The sequence below is a fragment of the Zophobas morio genome, unplaced genomic scaffold (assembly GCF_036711695.1).
Source record: "Zophobas morio isolate AGI-343-1 ecotype UQ-CSIRO unplaced genomic scaffold, CSIRO_AGI_Zmor_V1 ptg000009l, whole genome shotgun sequence".
Lineage (NCBI taxonomy): Eukaryota > Metazoa > Arthropoda > Insecta > Coleoptera > Tenebrionidae > Zophobas > Zophobas morio.
This window is the reverse complement of record NW_026972114.1, coordinates 7,999,049-8,020,958: the sequence shown is the minus strand read 5'-3', so window position 1 is coordinate 8,020,958 and position 21,910 is coordinate 7,999,049. Positions and strand designations below refer to the sequence as shown.

Sequence of the window (21,910 nt, the reverse complement as noted above, 5' to 3'; positions counted from 1 at the left end):
TCAACGAAAGTTTCACGTCAACGTATGGGCAGGACTTGTAGGTGGTCGTCTAATTGGACCTCACGTTTTACCACCTCGTTTAAATGGAGTTAGGTACTTACATTTTTTGGAAAATGGATTGGTCGCGGTGGTCCTGTTTTGTGGCCTGCCCGGTCACCAGATTTAAATCCTTGCGATTTCTATTTGTGAGGCCATTTGAAACAACTAGTTTACGCCACACCGGTCGACAGTGTCGAAGAATTAGTGGATAGAATAGAAAATGCTGCTCAAACTATTCGACAAAACCCCGCCGTTTTATCAAGGGTTCAAGAATCGCTGATTCGACGAGCTAGAGCATGTCTCGATAATAACGGTTTACATTTTGAACAGTTTCTTTAATGTTGTTTTATTTTTATTTTATTTTTTTCCTTTATTAAAAATTCGAGTTCAACTAACATAACTGTTTACGAAGTTTTATTTCTATGAACTATTAGCAATAATTGCAGCAACAAGTTTTAACAATCAGGTTGCTATGCATATAATTTTTACCTGTAGGTTGTTGGTAAGGTAATTTTGTGCATATCAATGGCGCCGAGTGGGGTCAGGATTTTGGAGTTTTTACCTCTGCATTAAAATTAATAAAACAAAACGAAAACTTCTTCTACACATTTTCATGAAGCCGTGTTTTTTTTTCCACCTCTATTTCAAAGTCACCCTGTATATGCGTCCAGAAACTTATTTATAATTTGTTAAACAAAGAATGATTATCCTGATTAAATGAATTTCATGAAATCTTCTAGCAACTGGTTTATTTAAATAATCCTGATTGTTAAATTGTGTTAGCACTAGCTGACGATTAACTCCTAATAATAATAATAATAATAATAATAATAGTAATTTATTTCCAACGGGCATTGCCCAATAGGACACTACAACGAAAACAATTAGTGCAAAATAAATTTTAAACTAAAAATAAGTGGAGATAAACTAATTGAAAGAGATAACTAAGGTAATTAAAAAATACAGATTTACAAAGTTGTATAAATTTTTTCTGACTAGTACCAAATATATCAACTGCGAACTGAATATTATTGTAAATTCTACACATATTCAGTAACGGTGAATGCATATGTTGATTATTATGAGCTACAGTATACGTAAATGTTCGAAAATGCCTAATATTTGTTCTAGGAACATTCAACTGAATTTGGCGCAATAGGTTACTATCTTGAAAGGTACCATGCATTAGCTTATACAAACAAATTACAGACATGTATTCTCGTCTAGTTTGTAGTGGTACCAAATTACACTCCGTAAGTAATTCCTGATACGAAAAGTTCCTAACAGGGTAACAGCCATGAATTTTGAAATAAACATATTTACAAAATTTCTTCTGAATTCTTTCTAAAGAAGTGATATGCATTATATAATAAGGATTCCAAACGACGGCACAATATTCCAGTACAGATCTAATATAAGCCGTATACAACATTAACAGAGAATCGATATTAACAAATTCTTTGGTGTTTCTAACTATAAATCCCAACATTTTGGCGGTCTTATTACATATGTAATTAATATGAGGGACAAATGAAAGAGCCGTATCAAACACTACACCTAAATCCGTATGCTCGTAAACCCTAATTAGTTGTGAATCGTTCATGATGTAATTAAACAATACAGTATTTGGTTTTCTCGAAAAACTCATAACCTTACATTTACTTATATTAATCAGTAATCTATTTTGCTTACACCAGAGTACAAATGCGTCAATAATATTTTGTAACAAGTAACAATCAGTGTTTTGTCTTATAACACGTACAATTTTCACATCATCTGCATACAAAAATATACGATAATCATTATCCGCCTTCAAACGAGTATTTAAATCATTTATAAAAATTACAAACAGTAATGGTCCCAAGTTTTACCCTTGACACACACCACTTGTACAATCATATAAAGGTGACTTAAAACCCAGGTATTCCACATATTGCTTTTGATTTACTAAAATATTCTTAAATAACTTTACCAAATTATCATTTACGCCAACCGAACCAAGTTTACTTAAAAGAATATCGTGATTCACTTTGTCGAAGGCCTTGGACAAGTCCGTGTAAACTACATCTACTTGTAGTTTTAAATCAAGATGATGCGAGATATATTGTGTAAATGAACACAGATTTGTGCAGGTGGATCTACCTTGTACATAACCATGCTGTGCATCAGAGACCAACTGTGACAAGTGGTAGTTAACATATTTATATACAAGGTGACTGCGAAATACATGCAAAAAAAAAAATGGGGAATAGCTCACAATATGATTATGTCACTGGGTAAAATTCACGGTCCTAAGTAGTAGCAGTGTCTAGAAAAAATTATTTGAAATTCAATGTAAATTGTTGTACGCGCCGCTGGACTGTTTTGTGACCTACATAATTACTACAATGAATGGAACAGAGCGAGTCGGTTAAAGAACCAAAAAAGTTACTTTATCAGGCACTTTTTTAATCGCAACGTGAAAAACACGAAAAGGGCCAGTTAGCATCGAGCGTCGGTGAAATCGGTTTATGGTGCAGTTTTCCCATGCAGATTGTGTCGATATGGTAATGGGTGCATCAGTGGTACAGCATCTTCGAGATCATGGTACCTTCAACCTCAAACTCACGATCGTGGCCGTGATAGGACAGAAAGAAGAAGTTGGATTTTCACAGCTTGTAGTGCATCCTACATTAAAAGAATACGGCCACATCCATACCATGTTGACAAAGTACAGGGTTTGGAGCCCGCTGATTGTCCACCTTGTGTAACTCACTTTTTGTCCGATGGAACTCCAGGTAGTCGTCAACAAGTACGATTTCAAGAGACGGTTTTCGATAAATGTGTATCAGTTGAATGAAACAGTTCGTTTGTGGAAATCAACAGTGTCCAGAAATTATCGAAGAGCTTCAACAAGTGAAAGTGACACCCGCTACTCCGGTGTTTTTTTACCTATCAACAAACCTCTTGCGACGCTCTGACGCCTGTATTGCTAGTCAAGGACAACATTTTCAACATTTCTTGTAAAAAGGTAGTAGCATTCTAAGTTGCTCTTATTTCTGTTCCAATAAACAACGTAAAATCGTTGTGACAAGGACCAAACATCCGTCAGAATCAAAATTACCAAAAAACTTTCACACTGACCTTTAACGATGAATGAGTAAATGAATGAACGAATGATAAGCAGCAAAAAGTCGGTTTTACTTTTAATTGAAACTGAAAGTGTTTAGGTCGTTTTTATTCAAACGTTTTTCCAACTCTGTTTACAAGGTGGCTCAGTGCCTTCGTATCGAGGGTGGTTCATGGGGGTTTTGCCCCATTCGATTTTTAATTTCTTTTTTCTATATTTCGGCTCTACTAGGGTGGGGGATGCCGTGGTTAAAATATTTGCACTTATTTCGCAGTCACCCTGTACAATACACTGAAACAATTTAGCAAAATTTGGAACTATGGCTACAGGTCTATAATTCTTTACATCTGATTTACCACCACATTTATATATTGGACTTACTTTTCCTATTTTCCAGCTCTTTGGGTAAGCAGCTGATTTAAGTGACAGATTAAATAAATGTGAGAGAGGTGCTGAAAAGCATGTTATGCAGTCTTTTACTATAAATGCCGGCACGTTGTCTATTCCCATTGTGAGGTTGGCTTTCAATTTTCTTGTTGCTTCTAAGATGTCCGCTTCCGAAATAGTGAAGTTATGCAGAACATTAACACTACATTCACTAGTATCAACACTAGGAGTAATTACATTTTCACGTACAGAATTATCATAGTCATTAGAATTAGAATTTAACTCCTTAACCCCTGCTACTGGTTCATATACACTGCTGAAGTATGAGGCAAACTGGTTCACGATATCCTGAGGATTGTCAAAAACTTCATCGTCATAGGTCATCCTTCCTGGAATTCTAGATGTCTTCTTTTTACAGTTTACAAAAGTCCAAAGCTGTTTCGGATCTGTTTTAATGTTAGCTTGAATACGAGAGATAAACTTATTATATTGTTCCTTTATTTGCACTTTTAATTTTTGTTCTATTTTTCTAGTTTGGTGTTTATAATACAAATACTGATGTTTTTTATATAATTTCCAATAACGGTTCTTTTGTTTCAAATTTAATATTATTTCCTTTGTAAACCAGTATGGATATTTACCTTTTTTTTGACGATATTTTGGGACATGAAGGTCAAACAAATCATATATTTTTTTGTATAAAATATTACACGCCTGCTCAACTTCTTCACTGACTAAGACATCATCCCAATTGCATTTCGTTATATCTTCATAAAGTTGCGATAAATTTGCTTTACGAAAGTTAAAAGGGGTAGAGAATGTAGTGCTATTAAATTTATCTTCTGATGTGATTACAAAATCTAAAATTCTATTGTTTTGATTCACAATACCATTATGTTGAACCAGTGAATTAAAGTTTAAAAAAGCATTAAACAAGCTGTACAAAGGTGATGCATTTTGAGATCCTATTAAGCATGATTGATATTCTGTGATGTTGAAGTCACCAAAAATTAAACACAATTCGGATAAGTTGTAATTCTGCTCAAGGTGTTCGAAAATCTCATCATATATTTGCAGACTACTGCTGGGTGGTATATACATATTTATTACAAGAATGAAACTTTTGTCTATAAAAATTTTAACAAGCCTGAACTGTGAATTTACAACAGTAAAACAAATTTACGCCACGTGGTTCGCGTTGGTCCCGAAAATTAACACTTTTCCGATTACAAAGCCTCAAGAATTAGCCGCGGGGATTGGGGAAACTGGACGCCGTCGGTTACGATTGATTGTCGTTAAATAAATTCTTCCTCTCTTTTCTTAACTACCAAACCAGCTAATTTAAACCTAGCTACTTACAGCGTCCTTTCACAATGCATCCACTACACCGAACAGAAACATAATGGTGCTAGCTTGTCTACCACTATCGCTACCTAACTACCTAACTCTAATTAAAACATGCAGAACTAACCCCAACCGCTATGTGCATATTTGGTTGCCTATGTTTAACGATTTTTTGATTGAATTCTTTCTTTCAAATTCAAATTATTCAAATGTGATTTCGCGCCGCTGTTATTAAATTTCAGCGCGAAAATTTGATTCAAATTCGGTCACCACACCCATGGTAGAAGGAGACATGGTATAGGCATACGCATCGGGTGTGACGTCAAGTGGGGTGAAATTAGCGCGAAATTTAAAATACAAACTTTCGTTATCCGACAACGAATTGACGTATTGGACAGAGCAATGACAACTCAAGCTGAAATTCCCTAGACTTCCCTAGCGAAGCTCACAAGAGTCACAAGGACGTTGATGCCACCTAACGTCACAAATGGATGCGCAGACCATTTTTAAATTTGTACATCGGATGCCTATACCATGTCTCCTTCTACCATGACCACACCATTAACTCTGAAATCTCCAGAAAACAAGACATGAAAGTTTAATAAAAATAACCCTGTTACATTGTGTTTGGAAATTAAGAAGATTCCAAAGTTAATTTCACCGAAATTTCAATAAACACTTCCCAATAAACTCAAACATTGAAGACTGCCGTTTTCAATTAAAGTGATTGTCTCAAACGTTTTGCTGATTTAATGAACTTTTTTTAGTTGTAGTTAAGTGGTCCGCACAAGTGTGATCTGTAGAAAACATATTTAAACCAAATAACCAACGGGAAAATGAACTCTTAGTAATTACATGGTTAACTTCGAGTATTTATGTTTATACTTCGAAAGAATTCGACTATAATCACGTACAAGTATCAGCGAAAGCATAAAAGAAAAGAAAATTTGATTAATTTTGTGTCCTTAAACCAGGGGAGTGGACTAATTAATAGTAAATCTACAAAAAAAAAACAGTTAAATTTGCATGAGATTTCAGAGATCTACTTATATAAAATTTTTGACCATTGATTTGAATGCAAATAGTCTAAATCACGCGAATCATGAAAAAAAAAAGCAAACCGAGATACACTTTGCCTTCAGGGGACTATTTACAAAAAAAGTGACCGGCGGTCTTTACGACAAAGAGTTTCATAAGAGCTACTTTTCATTGACTTAGTCAATCAGGTTCGGATAGACCAAGAATGTCAGCTGACATATCATTGATGAATTGAACAAAAAGATCAAGTTATTTACTTATATTAAATTTTTAACAAACTATGGGCGATTGATGGAGTAATTTGTGAATTCATTACTTTTTTTCTTTTATACCAAAAAAAACATTTTCTTTTCTGGTCTTTCGTCTTTCTGAAATAATTGTGTCAAATCTATTTTACTCTTATTTGATGGGACGTAATATGCATCTTCGTCGCTCCATTAATTCATCAATTTTGCTGTGTCTGTTCCATGTATTATTAAAAGTTTGTCGCAATATACCCCAGTTGCATCAGTAGGTCTCGTATTTAATATTAACAATAATTAACATGGATCCTGCCGACCGAACAACATGTGCATGGCATTGTCGCCGGTAATTATTAAATTTTATACTAACCTACGTTTTAATTTACCCTGTAACGCTGAATTCACGTAAAAGCTAATTTTGTAATTCTACAGCCATGAAATTATGATTAATTTTTATAGAAGAATTTTCACTGCATACATTAAGTATTAACCACACCATTCTTAAGTTGCTGCGAATATCAAAGTTTACCAAAATTAATTTCAGTAGATGGTGAAAACCGAAAACATATTTCAACTTATGCATGAGGTAAGGAATTAAAAAAACTTCGAAAAGGGAAACGGATAACTGCTTACTGTCTGAATAAGACATAAAATTTACTTACCTACATTTTTCCTCATACCGTAGAAAACTTTTCATTCGCGGTTGTCTTTTTAGTTGAACAAATGTAATCGAACTTGGCGTTCTCGTAAAAATGTGGAAAACTTCTCTAATGTTTGCCAAACAATCGTCAGACCTTATACAAAGTAGGTAACTCTTGCACTTACGTGTATATCAATCATGCAGTAACGAACTTTCTTATTAAATGCTATCGACAATGAACGAACTCCTGAGAGTAAATAATTTAATTTTTGCTGGTGTCGATGTCTACTTGTTTAGAGTTTAATTTGTTTGTAGTTTAGCATACATTCCAGCATAGTGTGGAACGAGAAGAAATGTTTAGCGTTTCATATTTTACAAAAAAGTTAAATCTTTATTATTGGGCGAGTCTAGTTACCAGGTTTTGTTATTTCTGCACACAGCTATATAATCAACTTCTAGACCTTTCTAGTTCCTTTGGCTAGTGTGATTCTGACTTTTCAGTTTTGAATAGGTATCATGCATATTAATCGATATGGCGCAATTCTCAAAAATAAAATAAAAGCTTCCCGTTCGTTCACACGCTTTTAACCCGTCATAAAACAAAACTATGGCATCCGAGGAATGTTCTCTATTTTAAATATCTCATGTCGACCAATTCCACGTTAGTGTTATCAGAACGACGCGGTTAGCGATACGCCCAGATATTTTCTGTCAAATTTGGTGTTTTCAGGAGATTATACCCTTGTATTTGTATTGTATTTATTTAGAATGGATTCATATAAATTAATTGGTAACTGATCAGATAGGTATATATTTATTATACATTTAATCATTCATGGGTCTCTTAAAAACAAATGTAAGTAAAGAATGTTTCGACATGTGCCAACAAAGAAACATGTTGAATACAATGGAATCTATATTTATATTAATGACACGTTTTCGAGAGTGCAATTGAACTTCAAGATTAAAAAGCACTCGATGGTTATAAGTGATAACAAACGACATATTATGTAAACAATAAATATACGAGCCAACGAACTGCCGTGGAGTCCACTTGTAATTACATGTAACTCGCGGTTAGGTAAAATAGCAAACTCTATCTACAATCTACACTTCCTAGTCAATCTTTCAAGTATTTAAAGATTGAAATACTGAGCATATTGATCGCATATTTACTTGTATTAGAATTTGTAATTTTGTGTTTGACTGTTCGTTTTCACGAAAGAATGCTTTAAAAATATCTTTTCGATGGTCATCGATCACATCAAAGTGTTTTCAATTTGCATCTAGCGTTCTTCCCTTCACTCAATTTTCAAGTATCTCAAGGTCTCGTTCGTTCTACTAGAGGTTGTTTACATTAAAAATCTTGTTCACACATTATTTCATTCACTTTAGAAAAAGTGCTGAGGGCTGTATGTGTATTATTACGAGATTGTATGAGTCCAAGTGGACTGATTAGGCGTCAAAATCGTCTTGAAAGACTAAAATAACTTCTAATTTGTTTTCTAACGACGTTTAAGTATTTTACAGAAGGACATAAAAATTCCACCGGGTGGCAGTGCAAGATCATGTATTCCAAAATATTTTTTGAAAAAACTCTGATGCATTTGAAACATAACACACCTTACACAGGGTTTTTATAAATGAGTATAACAGTTCTCACTTGTAATTAATGTCATTTGTAACATGTAATTTAAAGTAATCGTTTTTATTGTTTTAACGTTTTTTAAGTGTGTATTACAGTAACTCTCTTTGATCCAAGCTCAAAACAACAAAATAGTCGTTTTCAAAACTTTTGGTGCGTGCGTACGAGAATTTTTGTTGTTGTGCTAGGAAGCGAAGACCGTGAAAATGGTTTATTCTGTTGAACAAGACATTTGCATTGTTATGTCGCAATGGGACATTCGTAAACGTAGAGTGGGTGCATTGTGTAACCGCTTGTAAGCAAGAATATCTGGCCAAATACCGTGATTTAATAATTCAATAACATCGTTAGTGGCTCAGTTTAGAGATGTAATGAACAGATTTGTTCGAACTGGCAGTGTCTGAGGAAGTTGTTGATGATTTGAGATAACTTGAGCAGTATCCGCAAACATCTTTCACAGTCAGGAGTTCCTGTTGCAACATGAAATTGATCAAGGAGTCGAAAATATTGACGAAAAGATGTTACAGAACATTTTTGAAATTAAAGAGAGTGAACATGTGCCTTGAACAAAGCGGTGGATATTTTCAATATTTATTTTATTTGTCGTAAGTCCTTGGACATTTAGTAAAGTCTAAAACTGAGAGGCGGCACGTCTCCATGACCTATTTTGACCCTATAATAATTTATAAAAACCCTGTATTTTTGCGGATTTAGGCTCCCCATCAAAATTGGTCTAAAGCGTTTAGACAGTACTTCCCTCGCTGTCGGAAACGTGACGACGGCTTGCCTGTTATGTTTTTTTCTCATTAGTTTTTTGTAAAGGAGTATTTTCAAAAATTTTTGCAATGATGTCATCAACATTTTTGCAAGGACACGTATATCAGTTTGGATAGCCGCTATTGTTCAACCAGAAGAAGGGTTAAGAACTGCTCGGATTATTTGTCTTCCTCTTGTCCGGTTTTCAAATTACAATTTATGGTGGCTATGAACCGCTGTGAAGTTAACTGGCTTAAACCATCATAACATTCATAACATTTTATTGTATACAATAGGAACGTTGTCACTGTATGAGAAAATTAACGTTAACTGAACGTCAGTTCATGATTTTAAAATCCATATCCACGACATAATAATATTAATATTTTTAATAATTTTCAAGTGTCGGTCTCGCTGAAAATAAAACTATTTCTGTAAATTATTAAAAATGATGCACAATTAGAAAGCGAGAAGCGATTAAGACGAGGATGCACCGGCCGCACTTCAGACGGGTAGACAGGATGAATAAATTTCGACCGCCCAGCTTTATTTATAAACAATGACGTCATAGCAAAACGCATCTGTGCGTGATGTTCGACGTCCCGCATGCTGTTGAATGCGCCAAGGTCATCAAAAAAGGTTTATAGTGCAAAAAATTTATTTACAGCACCTTATCAACGGGAATACATTACATCGGAAGAATATCACGTAGACATTTGTTTGATTTGAATGAGTTGAGCCCCAAAACAGATGACTAAAATTATTCATAAGCCTCCATTGAACAAAATATTCTGAGTGTTATTATTAGAATTCTTACTTTACCTTTTATTGTTATAAAAACGAGGGTATTTTCACATTTTCCAGAAAATGGGGTGAGTCGTTCTTAATTAGATCAATAATAATTTTTAAGATGCCGTAATCAATTTTTTGGGGTTGATAAGCAGATTTTCATTAAAAAGTTACCATGCTTATAATAACTTCAAAACGTCAAGATTTCAAAGTATTCGGTTTTGCAAATCTTGATTTAATCAATAAAATAAATTGACTCAGTCATTAATTGTTTTCACACACCCCGTACAAGCAAATCTAAAAAATATTTATGCCGTGATAAATGACAATTATAGATTCATCATACTTCGCAAAAGGGACAATTAAGATAACATTTTTTTGGAAAAATTTTGGGGTGGCATTATCAATTTTTTAGGGAAGGATGAGCAAATATATATTGATCGAAAATTTACCATGTCTATGATAACTTTAAAACATCTCCAAGATTTCAAAGCATTTGGTTTTGAAGTTCCTGATTAAATCAATAAAATACATTGACACATTCATTAATTTTTTTTTAGTCACCCTGTATATACAAATCCAAAAAATATGAATGGAAAGATAAATCACAAGTACAGACTCATCATATGTTGTACATTTTAGATAGGATTTATTCGGCAAACTTTTGAGCTGACGTCATCAATTTTTTGGAGGGGACAAGTAAATATATTGTGATTAAAATTTTGCCAGGCTTACCATAACTGTAAACCATCTGTAAGATTTCAAGGCATTCGGTTTTGTAGATTCCAAATTAAATGTCAAAATGTTGTTTCCTAATTTTGATGTTTTTCCAAAAATCTGGACGTTTCGATTAAAATCTCAATTCGGAGTCATAAACTACATGTGCAAGACTATGCTATTTGATACAATTTATAACCCATTTACTATGTACAATTTTGAAGTGATATTAGTGGTGGGGACGACTTGACAAATTTTGGTTAGTGTTTTACGATCTACATGATATACCTAATATAAATACAAAATTTGACAACAATCGGCCCAGTACTTTCCGAGATTATCTGTCTAAAAAAATCCGAGACGGCAGACAGACGGACAGATAGACAGACAGACAGAGGGACCGACCGACGGAAACGTGAGACCTATTTCTTCGTCGTCTACGGGTCATGATAGGTCGAGAAAATGCAAAAGTAGATAGTTGGCCGACGGACTCGATTACAATACTTCCTTTGCTTATGCTCGGGAAGTAAAAATTGGTCCAGATTTATTGAGGCAGAACTTCCCCGTCCCTAATTTTTTTTTCTCTATAAGTTAAAATAAAGACAGGTGTGTGTTCGTAAGGTGGAGGTAAATGAGTATGCTACGCGTTTGTTATCAGTAAATTTTTCTTAAGAAAATGTTTCATAGTAAGAACAAGTTTATCAATTCGAATAAGTAGGTACCATTAACAACAGTACAGTTTTTCCAGAATTTCAAAAAAATCAGATAAAATGTTGTTAGTCAATTATTTTTTCAAACATCTCGAAAAAAATAAAGGCCCATTAATAATAAAGCGTAGGATTTACTTTGCAAAATATTGAGATGACATCATTAAATTGTTGATGGTGACGATGAGATAAATTTTGGTTAGCGTTTTACTACCTAAGCGATATTCTAAAAGCAAAAGTAAAATTTCACAACAAGAAGTTCAGTAATTTCAGAAATTACCTGTCTGACAAAGTCATCTATAGACGATAGAAATGCAAACGGGAGACCTACTTTTCTGTGGTCTAGACACACAGCGCACATGAAATTAGTCATTGGCCAAAAAGTCTTTATTACGCTTGAGAAAGATGATATAAATTTATATACTTTTGACCAAAACTTTTCAACATATTTGCATCTGTTCGTAAAAAAATCACATTTAAGTTTCTTAATTTGATCATATTAATTAAATAACAACTTTTTGAATTAACGTGAGCACAATTAGAATACATGTTAAAATTAGAAATTAAACACGGATTTCTAGAATTTTGTAAGAAACTTTTTAGTTTGTTATCTTGAGGAATATACAAAAACCTGGAGAGTATTATAACGTATTATACCACGTGTTTCTTTTATTTGATAAAATCCCTAAATTTTTTTATTCTTAAAGATAAACATATAGTTCTTCATTTTAAAAGATAACTTATGTCAATAAATATGAATTGTTCGTCTGTTTTATTGAATTTTAAGTATTGATTTTAGAATATTGGTTGCTATTGAGTTTTTCGAAAAAAATCAACCTTTCCATTTATGGAAAAATATACCTAGTGTTCCGTAAAGCAAAATAAAGTTGACGTCATTTCCGGTTCTGCCCGAAGTCATAATAAAAATGTGAGGTTGCCATCACATAGATCTTTCAAAAGAGACACCTTGTATATGCAATGACTAAATTTATTTTTTTTTCTGTTCTTGTATAATTCAAATGAAATATCCCATATTTTATAGTACTTTGAAACTTTTCTCTAAGTAAGTTTTCTTTTGATATTATCTTCGTCCAGGTTTATCCCAACTGGTTTCTTAATAATACTGCACGAGATACGCTAAGGGAGTATTGTAATCGACTTCGTCGGATGATTTGGACTTTCCATGTTTTTTCCTACGACTCATGACCCCTACAACCCGAAAAAGTGCTAGCCCGTTTCCGTCTGTGTCGATTTTTATTTAATTCATTCCAGCTTCGCACTACAGCTCACCTCAGGGTTTCAACTCTCATTTAGAATTACTTATACAAGGTCACTCAAACCAATTGATTATTTTATTGATTAAATCAGGAACGGTTCACTTCATCTTCGTGAAAATTTAGGAATACAATACTGTTATTACTAGTAATTCATGTGTCTTTGCAAAAATGTCCATGACGTCATCACAAAATTTTGTAATGGATAGACTCACTTGAAACATGGCCTAGCACACTTCTCCACATTTACTTGAACTTATAGGGGTTCTCATAAAAAACTGTAACTTTTCCAAAAAGCTACATATATGATTTACTGTACTTCAGGAGCGATGGAAGTTTTGACAAAATAACCTTTAACCGATTTTTTTCTTCTCAAGTGTAAGCGAAGGAAGTATTGTAGTTGAGTCCAAAAGGTGGTTTTTCGTTTCCATATGTCTGTCGTCTCTGACAATTTTTATTACACAAATAATCCCCGAAACTACTAGACCTATTACTGTCAAATTTTTTAAGTATATTAGTAACATCATGTAGATGGTAAAACGCTGACCAAGAATTTGATGACGTCTTCAAAAAAGTTTCTATATTAAAATGCCTTAAATGCCACTGGTGGTCTGCTAATTCGCTTTGAATTTTTACCCGAGACATTCAAATTTCGCAAAAAAATCGAAATTGTATGATCATAGAGAGTAGATTTCTGTTGGGCTATGTCACGATTATGGGTAGGGACGCGTGGATCGCCGGGAAGCAGTAACGGGTGATAATCAGTACATTTAATCGCCACTTATTCCATAAATAAAATTAACCAAAAGTTAATTAGTAAAACTGCTAAGTAAATGAGAACGGGAATTAACAGCAGAATGCAACGAAGCAACGTTATTCTATTCTAAAATAAACGAAGTGCAGGCCGTAACTGCACTAAATTCCCATACCGCACGAGCCGTGCGGAGATTGACCTTTCTCGGCCTGACGGACATTCGGTCTCTAAATTGAAATGATCATTGATCAGCTCTCATACTAGTATTATCGGCAATCTAAGTGCGTCTCCGTAGCAGTGTTGAGTGCGTCTCCACCTGTTAAGTCGTAGGTTTCGCTTTCGCAGCGCTTTTTAAACTATGATTTTTATCATCTTTATTTGTTTTATTGAATAAATTAAGAACGGCTCCCTCTACTTTTTATTGATCAAATTTCAAAAACGATACACCCTAGTGTTTTATTATTAGTATTACACTGCACTTGTCGAAACTGACATAGGTGTCCTTGCTGATCGGAACATTTTCTAATGGCAAAACTTGCTAGAAATACAGGCATAACATCGCCTTTTATCAATGCATTCACATTTTTTAAACAATTGTTAATTAAGGCAGGTGAGACAATTATATTTTTTAAATTTCTGCCCAATAAAATGTTCTTTCAATAATATTTTAAAAATATTTTAAAAATAAATGTGAATAATTATGTTTATTCTTATCCCGACAGGTAGGTATTTACGTTCCCGTATTTAAACCTTGCGCTTCAGCACATCACACGGAAGTAAACTCGAATCTTCCTCTGTAGTGCACACAAAACTGTTGTCGTTTAATATGTAGGCTGTCCGGAATGTACTCATAAATGGTATATTTCTGAAATTCTTGATATTACAATAAACTGCACATTTTTGAATTACTTAATTTTTCTAGAATATAATTTTTGCGAAAAAATTTCTGCTATCATAATATTATAATTTTTTCGATATTTAGATACTGGATTATCTTGTGTTTTGGCTCATTAACTTTTCATCTCATAAGCCGTCTCTCTCCGTTTCCTAACGACAAGTGCACCCCAGATCAAATATAAACAAGTATGTTTTCGTAACATAATGCGTTGGAATCATAGACAATAGCGGAATATGGGTGGCCTAAGTATGATACGTTAATGAATTCAGAAAAACAGGCTCTATAAGCATTCTAAAAAATATACAGTTTTATTAAAAAAAGTTGGACGACATATATAAACACAAAAAATGTATAGGTTGAAAAACACATTTAGAGGATACAATTTAGCTTCTTACACTCTTACTGGTATTATATACTTATCTATATTTGTTTTAATGTATAGAGGGTATGACATGTAACAATTCGGAAAATCCATTTTTCCAATTTTTGAAATAACATTTTTTTTAATCGACCAGAATGTGTACCGCCAGATATCTATGCGATATCTGAAGAAGGTAAAATGTTAACCAAATTTGTCTAATCATTCCCACTAGCTCTTGATGTCAGCATAAAATTGTGTGAAGTTGCTCGCATGAATTTGGATTTCATTCTCGTAGACATTTTGTTTCTAAAACATTAAATTTGTTTGAATTTTTAACTTCAAGAAATCTAAATCGAATCTATCTATCTGTCTAAACATGGAAAATTGTATGGGTTGTTCTATGGGAAAATGCTACTTTGGTGTGTAGTTTTTAAATTAAATAAGTGCTCTTAAGGACATTCTAAAATCAATTTATATTAGGATGTGTCAGTATAGTTTGACCACTAGATTGTCGGGACACCTTGTATTAAATAATGAGAATTTTGAACGTAAAAAGCATGAGCCTAGTTTTCGGATCAGAAATTCTAACATGATGAATAAAAAATCAGTTTATTTTCAACCAAATTAAAACCAGCTTTTGTTCAACAAAATATCCAGACTTTAAATACAATTTCGAGAATAATAATAATGTTATTGTTCGAATAACACAGAATAATTCTAACAATAAGTGTGCTAATTTTAGAAATTTCAGTTAAGTTTAGTACTCGGACGATAATAATTTATCGATTACGTAGGTGTTACGGAAAATGAGTTCGTGGCCAGGAAAACTTAATCTATTGTAATACTATCGGATGGAAAAAGCAGATATTGTCCCTCTCAGTTTCATCCCTCGATCCCGAAATATGCACCGAGTTAATTATATGCATTCAGATTATAAACCCTCCACACCTGATTTGCCCACCACTTAACCCTTTCAATTTGCCCCGAAAATTCGCATGCGCCACCTCCGTCAAACCCATTCAAACAGTTGGCGGCTTCAGTAGCGTCGCGACGTTCTTCGGCGGCGGCGGCGGTGGTGGCGCACCACTCCTCGCGCTCCAATCCAACTTTCTTAACAAGTCGTAAAAATAATAATGTTCACTCGACCACAAAATATAATCTCTTCTTATCTGTAAAGGTCAAGTTCCGCGACACGATGCTCATCTTAAAGGTTTCCAGTTAAAAAAACGCATCCAAGATGAAGACTGTGTGTGGACTTTGTGAAAAATGTTTTTTCGTTTTGGGATTGACTGTGCTAATCGGTAAGTGCGATACGTCTTTATCTCGGTTAGATAAGCGAAGGGAAACTGTCCCTCTGAACCTTGGCAGCGCGCCAACAAAAGTTGCACCGTTGCTTGGTCAAGCAGGAAGTACACCGGTCGTTGTTTTCGCCAGAGTTGAGTCGTACTGAATTGCCATCCCGGTGCGTGTAAATTTGTCACTTGGTGATCCGGAGCTCGCTCGCTTTGATTTCACGCGCTTTTGCCTTTATTTACTAAAACGCGAAGACCCGAGCGCTAAATTTGCCTTCGAGTTGTGTTATAAACAAACCATTATTGGGGATCGGGCTCGCTCTTGTGGACGTAATTACCACTATACAGGCCCGATGAGTTCCGGTTCAGTAAGTGGATGGCGCATTTTCGGGAAAGCCGGCCCTGGAGGCGATCGTCAAGACGAAAATTTCGATTTCGTCTTCACATATACGTGCGCAAGCAGTTAGGCTGCGATGATAAGAAACTTACATTGTCGTTAAGGAAGAGTGAAATATGCGATAGTTACATGTGGAGCTAAAATGTTACTAACCTCACTCAGGTAAAATGATTAAAAATTGGGTTAAGTAAAACTTCAAAGTTGTGCAGAAAAAGGTGTATACAACGACCTGGCTGTCAAACTTGCTGAAAAAACAAAAAGAAAAAAGTTCCCACTTTCATTTGCCGATGAACAACGAGCTAAGTATTTTAAAGAGATTATTTTGACGAACTTCCTGTTTCACGTTTCCGTCGGTCTGTAGATCAGTGTGTTGTTTTTACAAATTTCATATAATAATATTACTAATAATATACAAATTTTATTTAATTTTTTTCTTAGCTTTAGTGAAAGATGAGAAGTCAGGAGATTTCATAGTTAATAAACACATACATATATACAGTATAATAATATCACTGATTTGTCAACAGTGATTTATGAGCTTTAAATTTGAGAGTTTTTTTAAGTTTCCTAAATAATTCGAAATCTGTAATTCCTTGAGGGAACATATAATAAATTGTAATAAAAATTCTCATGAGCAACAAACAAAATACGAGTAATATACGTATAAAAGCGGTCGTTATCTTATGAATCACGAATTATAGCATACACAAGCCATTTTATCATTTCTCGATAGACTTGTTGCTGATATTTGTCGAGGCGTTCTTATTAGGGCGGATTATTGTTTGTACAAAAAGAAAAGTATAGGTATATACTTTTCAATGAACTTCCGAAATCGTCAATAAATACTGCAAATAATAAAGGTCTAAAAATACCTCCCTCAAGAACTCTTCGGATGTGACACAGATCGCCCTAACTATTTGAGTATTTTCTGAAAGATACGATTGAACCCACTTGAGAGCTGTATCTCTAACTCCATATAACTCGATTTTTACAAAGTAGAGTTTATAACTGATGGTATCGAGCGGTTTGGTTAAATCACCTAAGGGATAATAAATTTCTAAAAAATGATATATTATTTAGTGAAAAAATCCTTTGTGTAATTTATCGTGTAGTAAACTCGGAACTATTTTCATTTCCTGTTAAAATAATTGACCCATAATGGTCAGATGTATCAGAATAGATAATACTGAAGTTATCATTAACAAAATGGTTGTTGGAAAAAATAATTTCCATAACACTATAGGTATTACTTGATTGGTTCAAAAACGCACTTACATAACGCTTTTAAACTGAAAGGATGTCGATAATCTCGGCAGCTTTTCGATCAGTTTGATTGAATTTTGTGACAAATGTTTTGATTACCCTGAGGAGAACTGAAAAGGCAATCGACAAAAAAATTAATCTGAATATTCAGTGTAATCATTTTGAAATCTCTGTTAACACAAATGAAATTCAAGTTAACGATAGATGAAATAAATATGTTTTTTATATTTAACTGTAACTGCAAACAGAATGAAACTGTATTTCCTCAGAAAAAGTGGGAGACTTTTTTTTAGTTAATAAAATTAGCGGGTAAATATAACTGGGATTTTCTTTTTTCTTTTGTTACAAAATCTTCAAAATTCTAATATTATGTAATTCTACCTATGTTTACTCTTTTCCTTTTAGAGAAAAAACATATTTGCCGCTGTACGGCGGAAATAATGCCTCGTGTATCTCTCTGGATTTTCTAACTTAACTTTTCCTAGTACTCGCTGGTCGATTTTAATAAAGCTTTATTATTCCAACTTATCATATTATTTATTTAACAGATTAAAAGGTTCATTTAATTTTTTCAGATTCTGGTAATATAGGGACTTAATTAAATTAATTACACCATATTTATTGTGGCTGTTTTGAGATAATAGTTTATTAATATATTTATGTTCTCTGATTTGCTTGTGACGTTATTTTAAAATATGTTTGGTAAACATTGTTGTATAACAAATTCGGTACTTAAATATGATTATTGTTTATTGTATTAATTTTTGTCTTGTCATCTTTACTGCATCTTTCATTGATTAGTTTATATCTCTGGAAAAAATATTACCCTATCACTTGCAAATTAATTTATTTAATCAAGTCAGACTTAGTTAACAACTTACTATTAATCGATATATTATCATTATTAAAATTTAGTATTTATATCATTACCAACTGACGAGTTTTAAATTGTGAAAATATTTATGTCATTCCAGTGACACGACTGTCTATCAACCTCTCTGATGCAAAAATCAATTTTTAATTCAATTTAGAACGTTATTAAAAATTAAACGTCTTTCGTAATAAAATATTAACATAAAATGTATCAGCCGTGAAAAAGTTTTATTTATTCCAGTTAATAAATTTCATTTCGCCGGATGCAGAATTTATTATTGGAGCAAAAAAAATTACCCTAGATAATATTAACCCATTTAAAATTCAAGTTAATACCTAAGTTTAATTGAAATTGTTCATTATTAAGAAAACACGACCTGCAGTCGAGGGTGTATTAAACAAACTTCATATATGTAGATAACAACATGCTAAAGTTCAAAGTTCAAAGCTACCGAACTCATCAGTAATGGATAGTTAAATCAGTAAAAAGGTCTAGAGACCAGAGGATTTGAAAGTAAAATTAATTAGGCGAGTACCTCTGTTGATTTTATGGAAGGTAGCGGAGGAGGCAAAATTAATGAAGAAGTAGTAGCGCGATAGGTTATTATAAGGATTAAGTAATTTTTAATTTTCACACTGACATAAATGTGTCTCTACATGAACATTATATCTTGTGTTAGTATGAGATTATTAAGTTATTTAACGAGCGTGTAATAACGACTGTTGGCTGGAATGAGTTTATTACATGCGAGTGAAATACTGCTATTTGCAAATCAGTGACACACATTATCCAAAACGCCAGATAAAAAAAAATAAAATCATTTGCGATTGAGTTCGTCGATATAAAGTAAAAAAAGCCATCAATCGAAAACGGATCCCTGCAGTACTCCGTAACTTACTCAAAACTAGATCTTGCAGTTCTGTACATAACATCATGTGCTCTATTTGACAAGCATGAAATGATATCTGTACCTAGAACGATGGATGTTATAAGTGTCAGCAAAGTTACCCGCCCCGAAACTTGTTTCCACCGCAGAGACAAACTATGTAAGCACTTCATATATACCGATGAATTGATTACTAGGCAATAACTTCAAAATACGTTAAGCGTTGTTTGTATCAGCAAAATATTCTCGAGTAAGGAAAGGAAAGATCCGTGTATGAAATGATGTTTAATACCGCCGGAATGACCTCTTTTTAAATAACAGCACCCAGATATTTAGATGGAGAAACGAAAATTGTATCCTTGACATTATTGATTATTTACACATTTGTGTTGTCAAAGAACTCATTACTTTTATTTTTTAGATTACTAATCGTGTTTTGTAGCGAGGCGCAAGGAATTCTAGGTTGTGGACTTTTTACACACTTAAAATACAGACTAGGCATTCAATCAGCTAATATAGTTGTACTACGTTAAACGTTATGTCAGAAGAGGGAAGATTAAAATCATTCGCTGCTAAACTTCCAATTTTTATTGATTATGGACTACGTAACTTTCTGATCGTTATAATAAGGTTCAACAAATGTCGCTGACGTCAATTTTAGTGCTTTTGATACCATTTCAGTCTAAATTTATCTCTTTCAGGCTTTAGTCCTTCGTTTATGGTTACCTATAATATAAATTACATAACTATACCTATACAAATACATACAAAGAACAAAGCTATAGATGTTTCAACTTTTGTTTGTTCTGATGAGCAGTAAAATACATTTATTTGTATAGTTCTATATATAATTTTGAAATATAAAGTTAATTCGGATGATAAGAATAAGTACGGTTCATTTTCTAAGGACTTGGACACAATTATGAAACATAATATACACAAAAATAAGAACTCTTTTGTTTAAAGAAGTAGTACACGTTAAGGAACGGCATTAATTATAGACTTTCGTGAACCTTTTTTTTTAAAAAAGACTATTGTAATAATTATTGAACATTTTGCTTTTGTTTCTTTTTTGCCTGTGTAAATTTTTTGGTTTATCTAAAAAACTGTATATCCAAATTCTTTAAAATTCATCTTCTTCGAAAATAGTACGATGTGATCTCATAAAACAACTTTCACCATTTTAATAAATTATATGCGACTGTATAAGCTGCAAAAATTTCAGTGTCTCTTTTGACTACTTTTGTAAAAATAGTATGAAGGATAAATTAATGGAGTCATAACGTCAATATCAGCTGACAAATATTTTGTGTCTCGTTTTTATTTACACACTAAATTTATTTATACTGTTCTGTGTTAAATATACATTGTAGTGTATTGATGTTAGACTATGGACAACAGAATGCTAAAAGTAATAAATTATTATCATTATTATTATTATTATTAAAAAGATATCGATTAGAAGAATTGTTTGCAAAATATGTTTTGGAATGAGGTACTGTTATACCTTGACAACCTGATGTTGTATTTTCAGAAACTGCTTTAAAGAATATCTGAAAAATTTTATATTTGAATGTACTTATTACAGTGGTTTATTTATTATCTCAAAAATTATGGAAAGTTATAATCTAATGTTAGAAAAAACGAGTAGTTATGTCCACTCTAAAATACGCGCTACGAGAAAAATGGTATTGATTGTGTTCCTAAGGCAAGGGAAATCAATGTTCTCATAAGCCTGCAGATTTTTTGTGAACAAAGAGAGCAAAATAACAGGAGTGAATATTATTATAGGTATTTTTGTGGCTTTATTTGGCTCGTAATGTTGGCATATTAAGCAGACTTATTTTACATAATAATTTAATTAAATTTCTTAGAAGAGACGTCATTTGCTAAAATCAGTCTTATCTTAGCAGGTACCTACTAGTGTAGTTAGCAATTTTTTATCCAAAACTAATGCCAAAATGTCAGTGGCGTTACTAGGAAAATTTTAAATAGGGGCTACTATTGAATTAGTGGTATTAAGCTTATTTACATAATATAATAAACAAAATATCGAATATAATTATTTTTTATCTCGAAATATATCAGTTAAATAGTTTTAATGTAAACTCAAGAAATTTTGGACAACGAAACTGTTACGAAACTTATTTTTTTTCAAATTTTTTATTTGCATTTTCAACCAAATCCCTCATTGGATGGCTTTTGCTGGACCATTTAATTCTTTGTTTTTTCTTATTTCTTCTTTAGCTTTTCTGGTATAGATTTTCAGACGGTAAACTATCATTCTTGCAGTTAATTTTGTTTTGCTGTTGCAGCATGTTGGAAATTGTATTGAGCGATAAGTCGAATTTTTCCTAATTTTTTTTTCATGACTTCCAAAACATTACCAGTGAAAAAATTATTATTATTTAAATAATCTCTCAAATTACAAAATATTTGCTCTACTAAAGTTACTACATATTTCGAGCGCGTTCTCTGAAGCGTAATGTAAAGGACCA

At 33.0% G+C, this 21,910-nt stretch overlaps 1 protein-coding gene across 4 annotated transcripts in view; it reads left to right on the top strand.

Annotated features, from left to right (window-relative positions):
- Positions 1–15,754: 15,754 nt before the first annotated feature.
- LOC135125816 (uncharacterized) overlaps positions 15,755–21,910 on the top strand; it is a 261,385-nt gene continuing 255,229 nt past the window's right edge. For all 4 annotated transcript variants that reach the window (XM_064051523.1, XM_064051522.1, XM_064051524.1 and 1 more), the window contains exon 1: positions 15,755–16,001. In XM_064051523.1, coding sequence (XP_063907593.1) covers positions 15,938–16,001 — 64 coding nt within the window. In that variant the 5' untranslated portion in view covers positions 15,755–15,937. The remainder of the gene's footprint in view (positions 16,002–21,910) is intronic.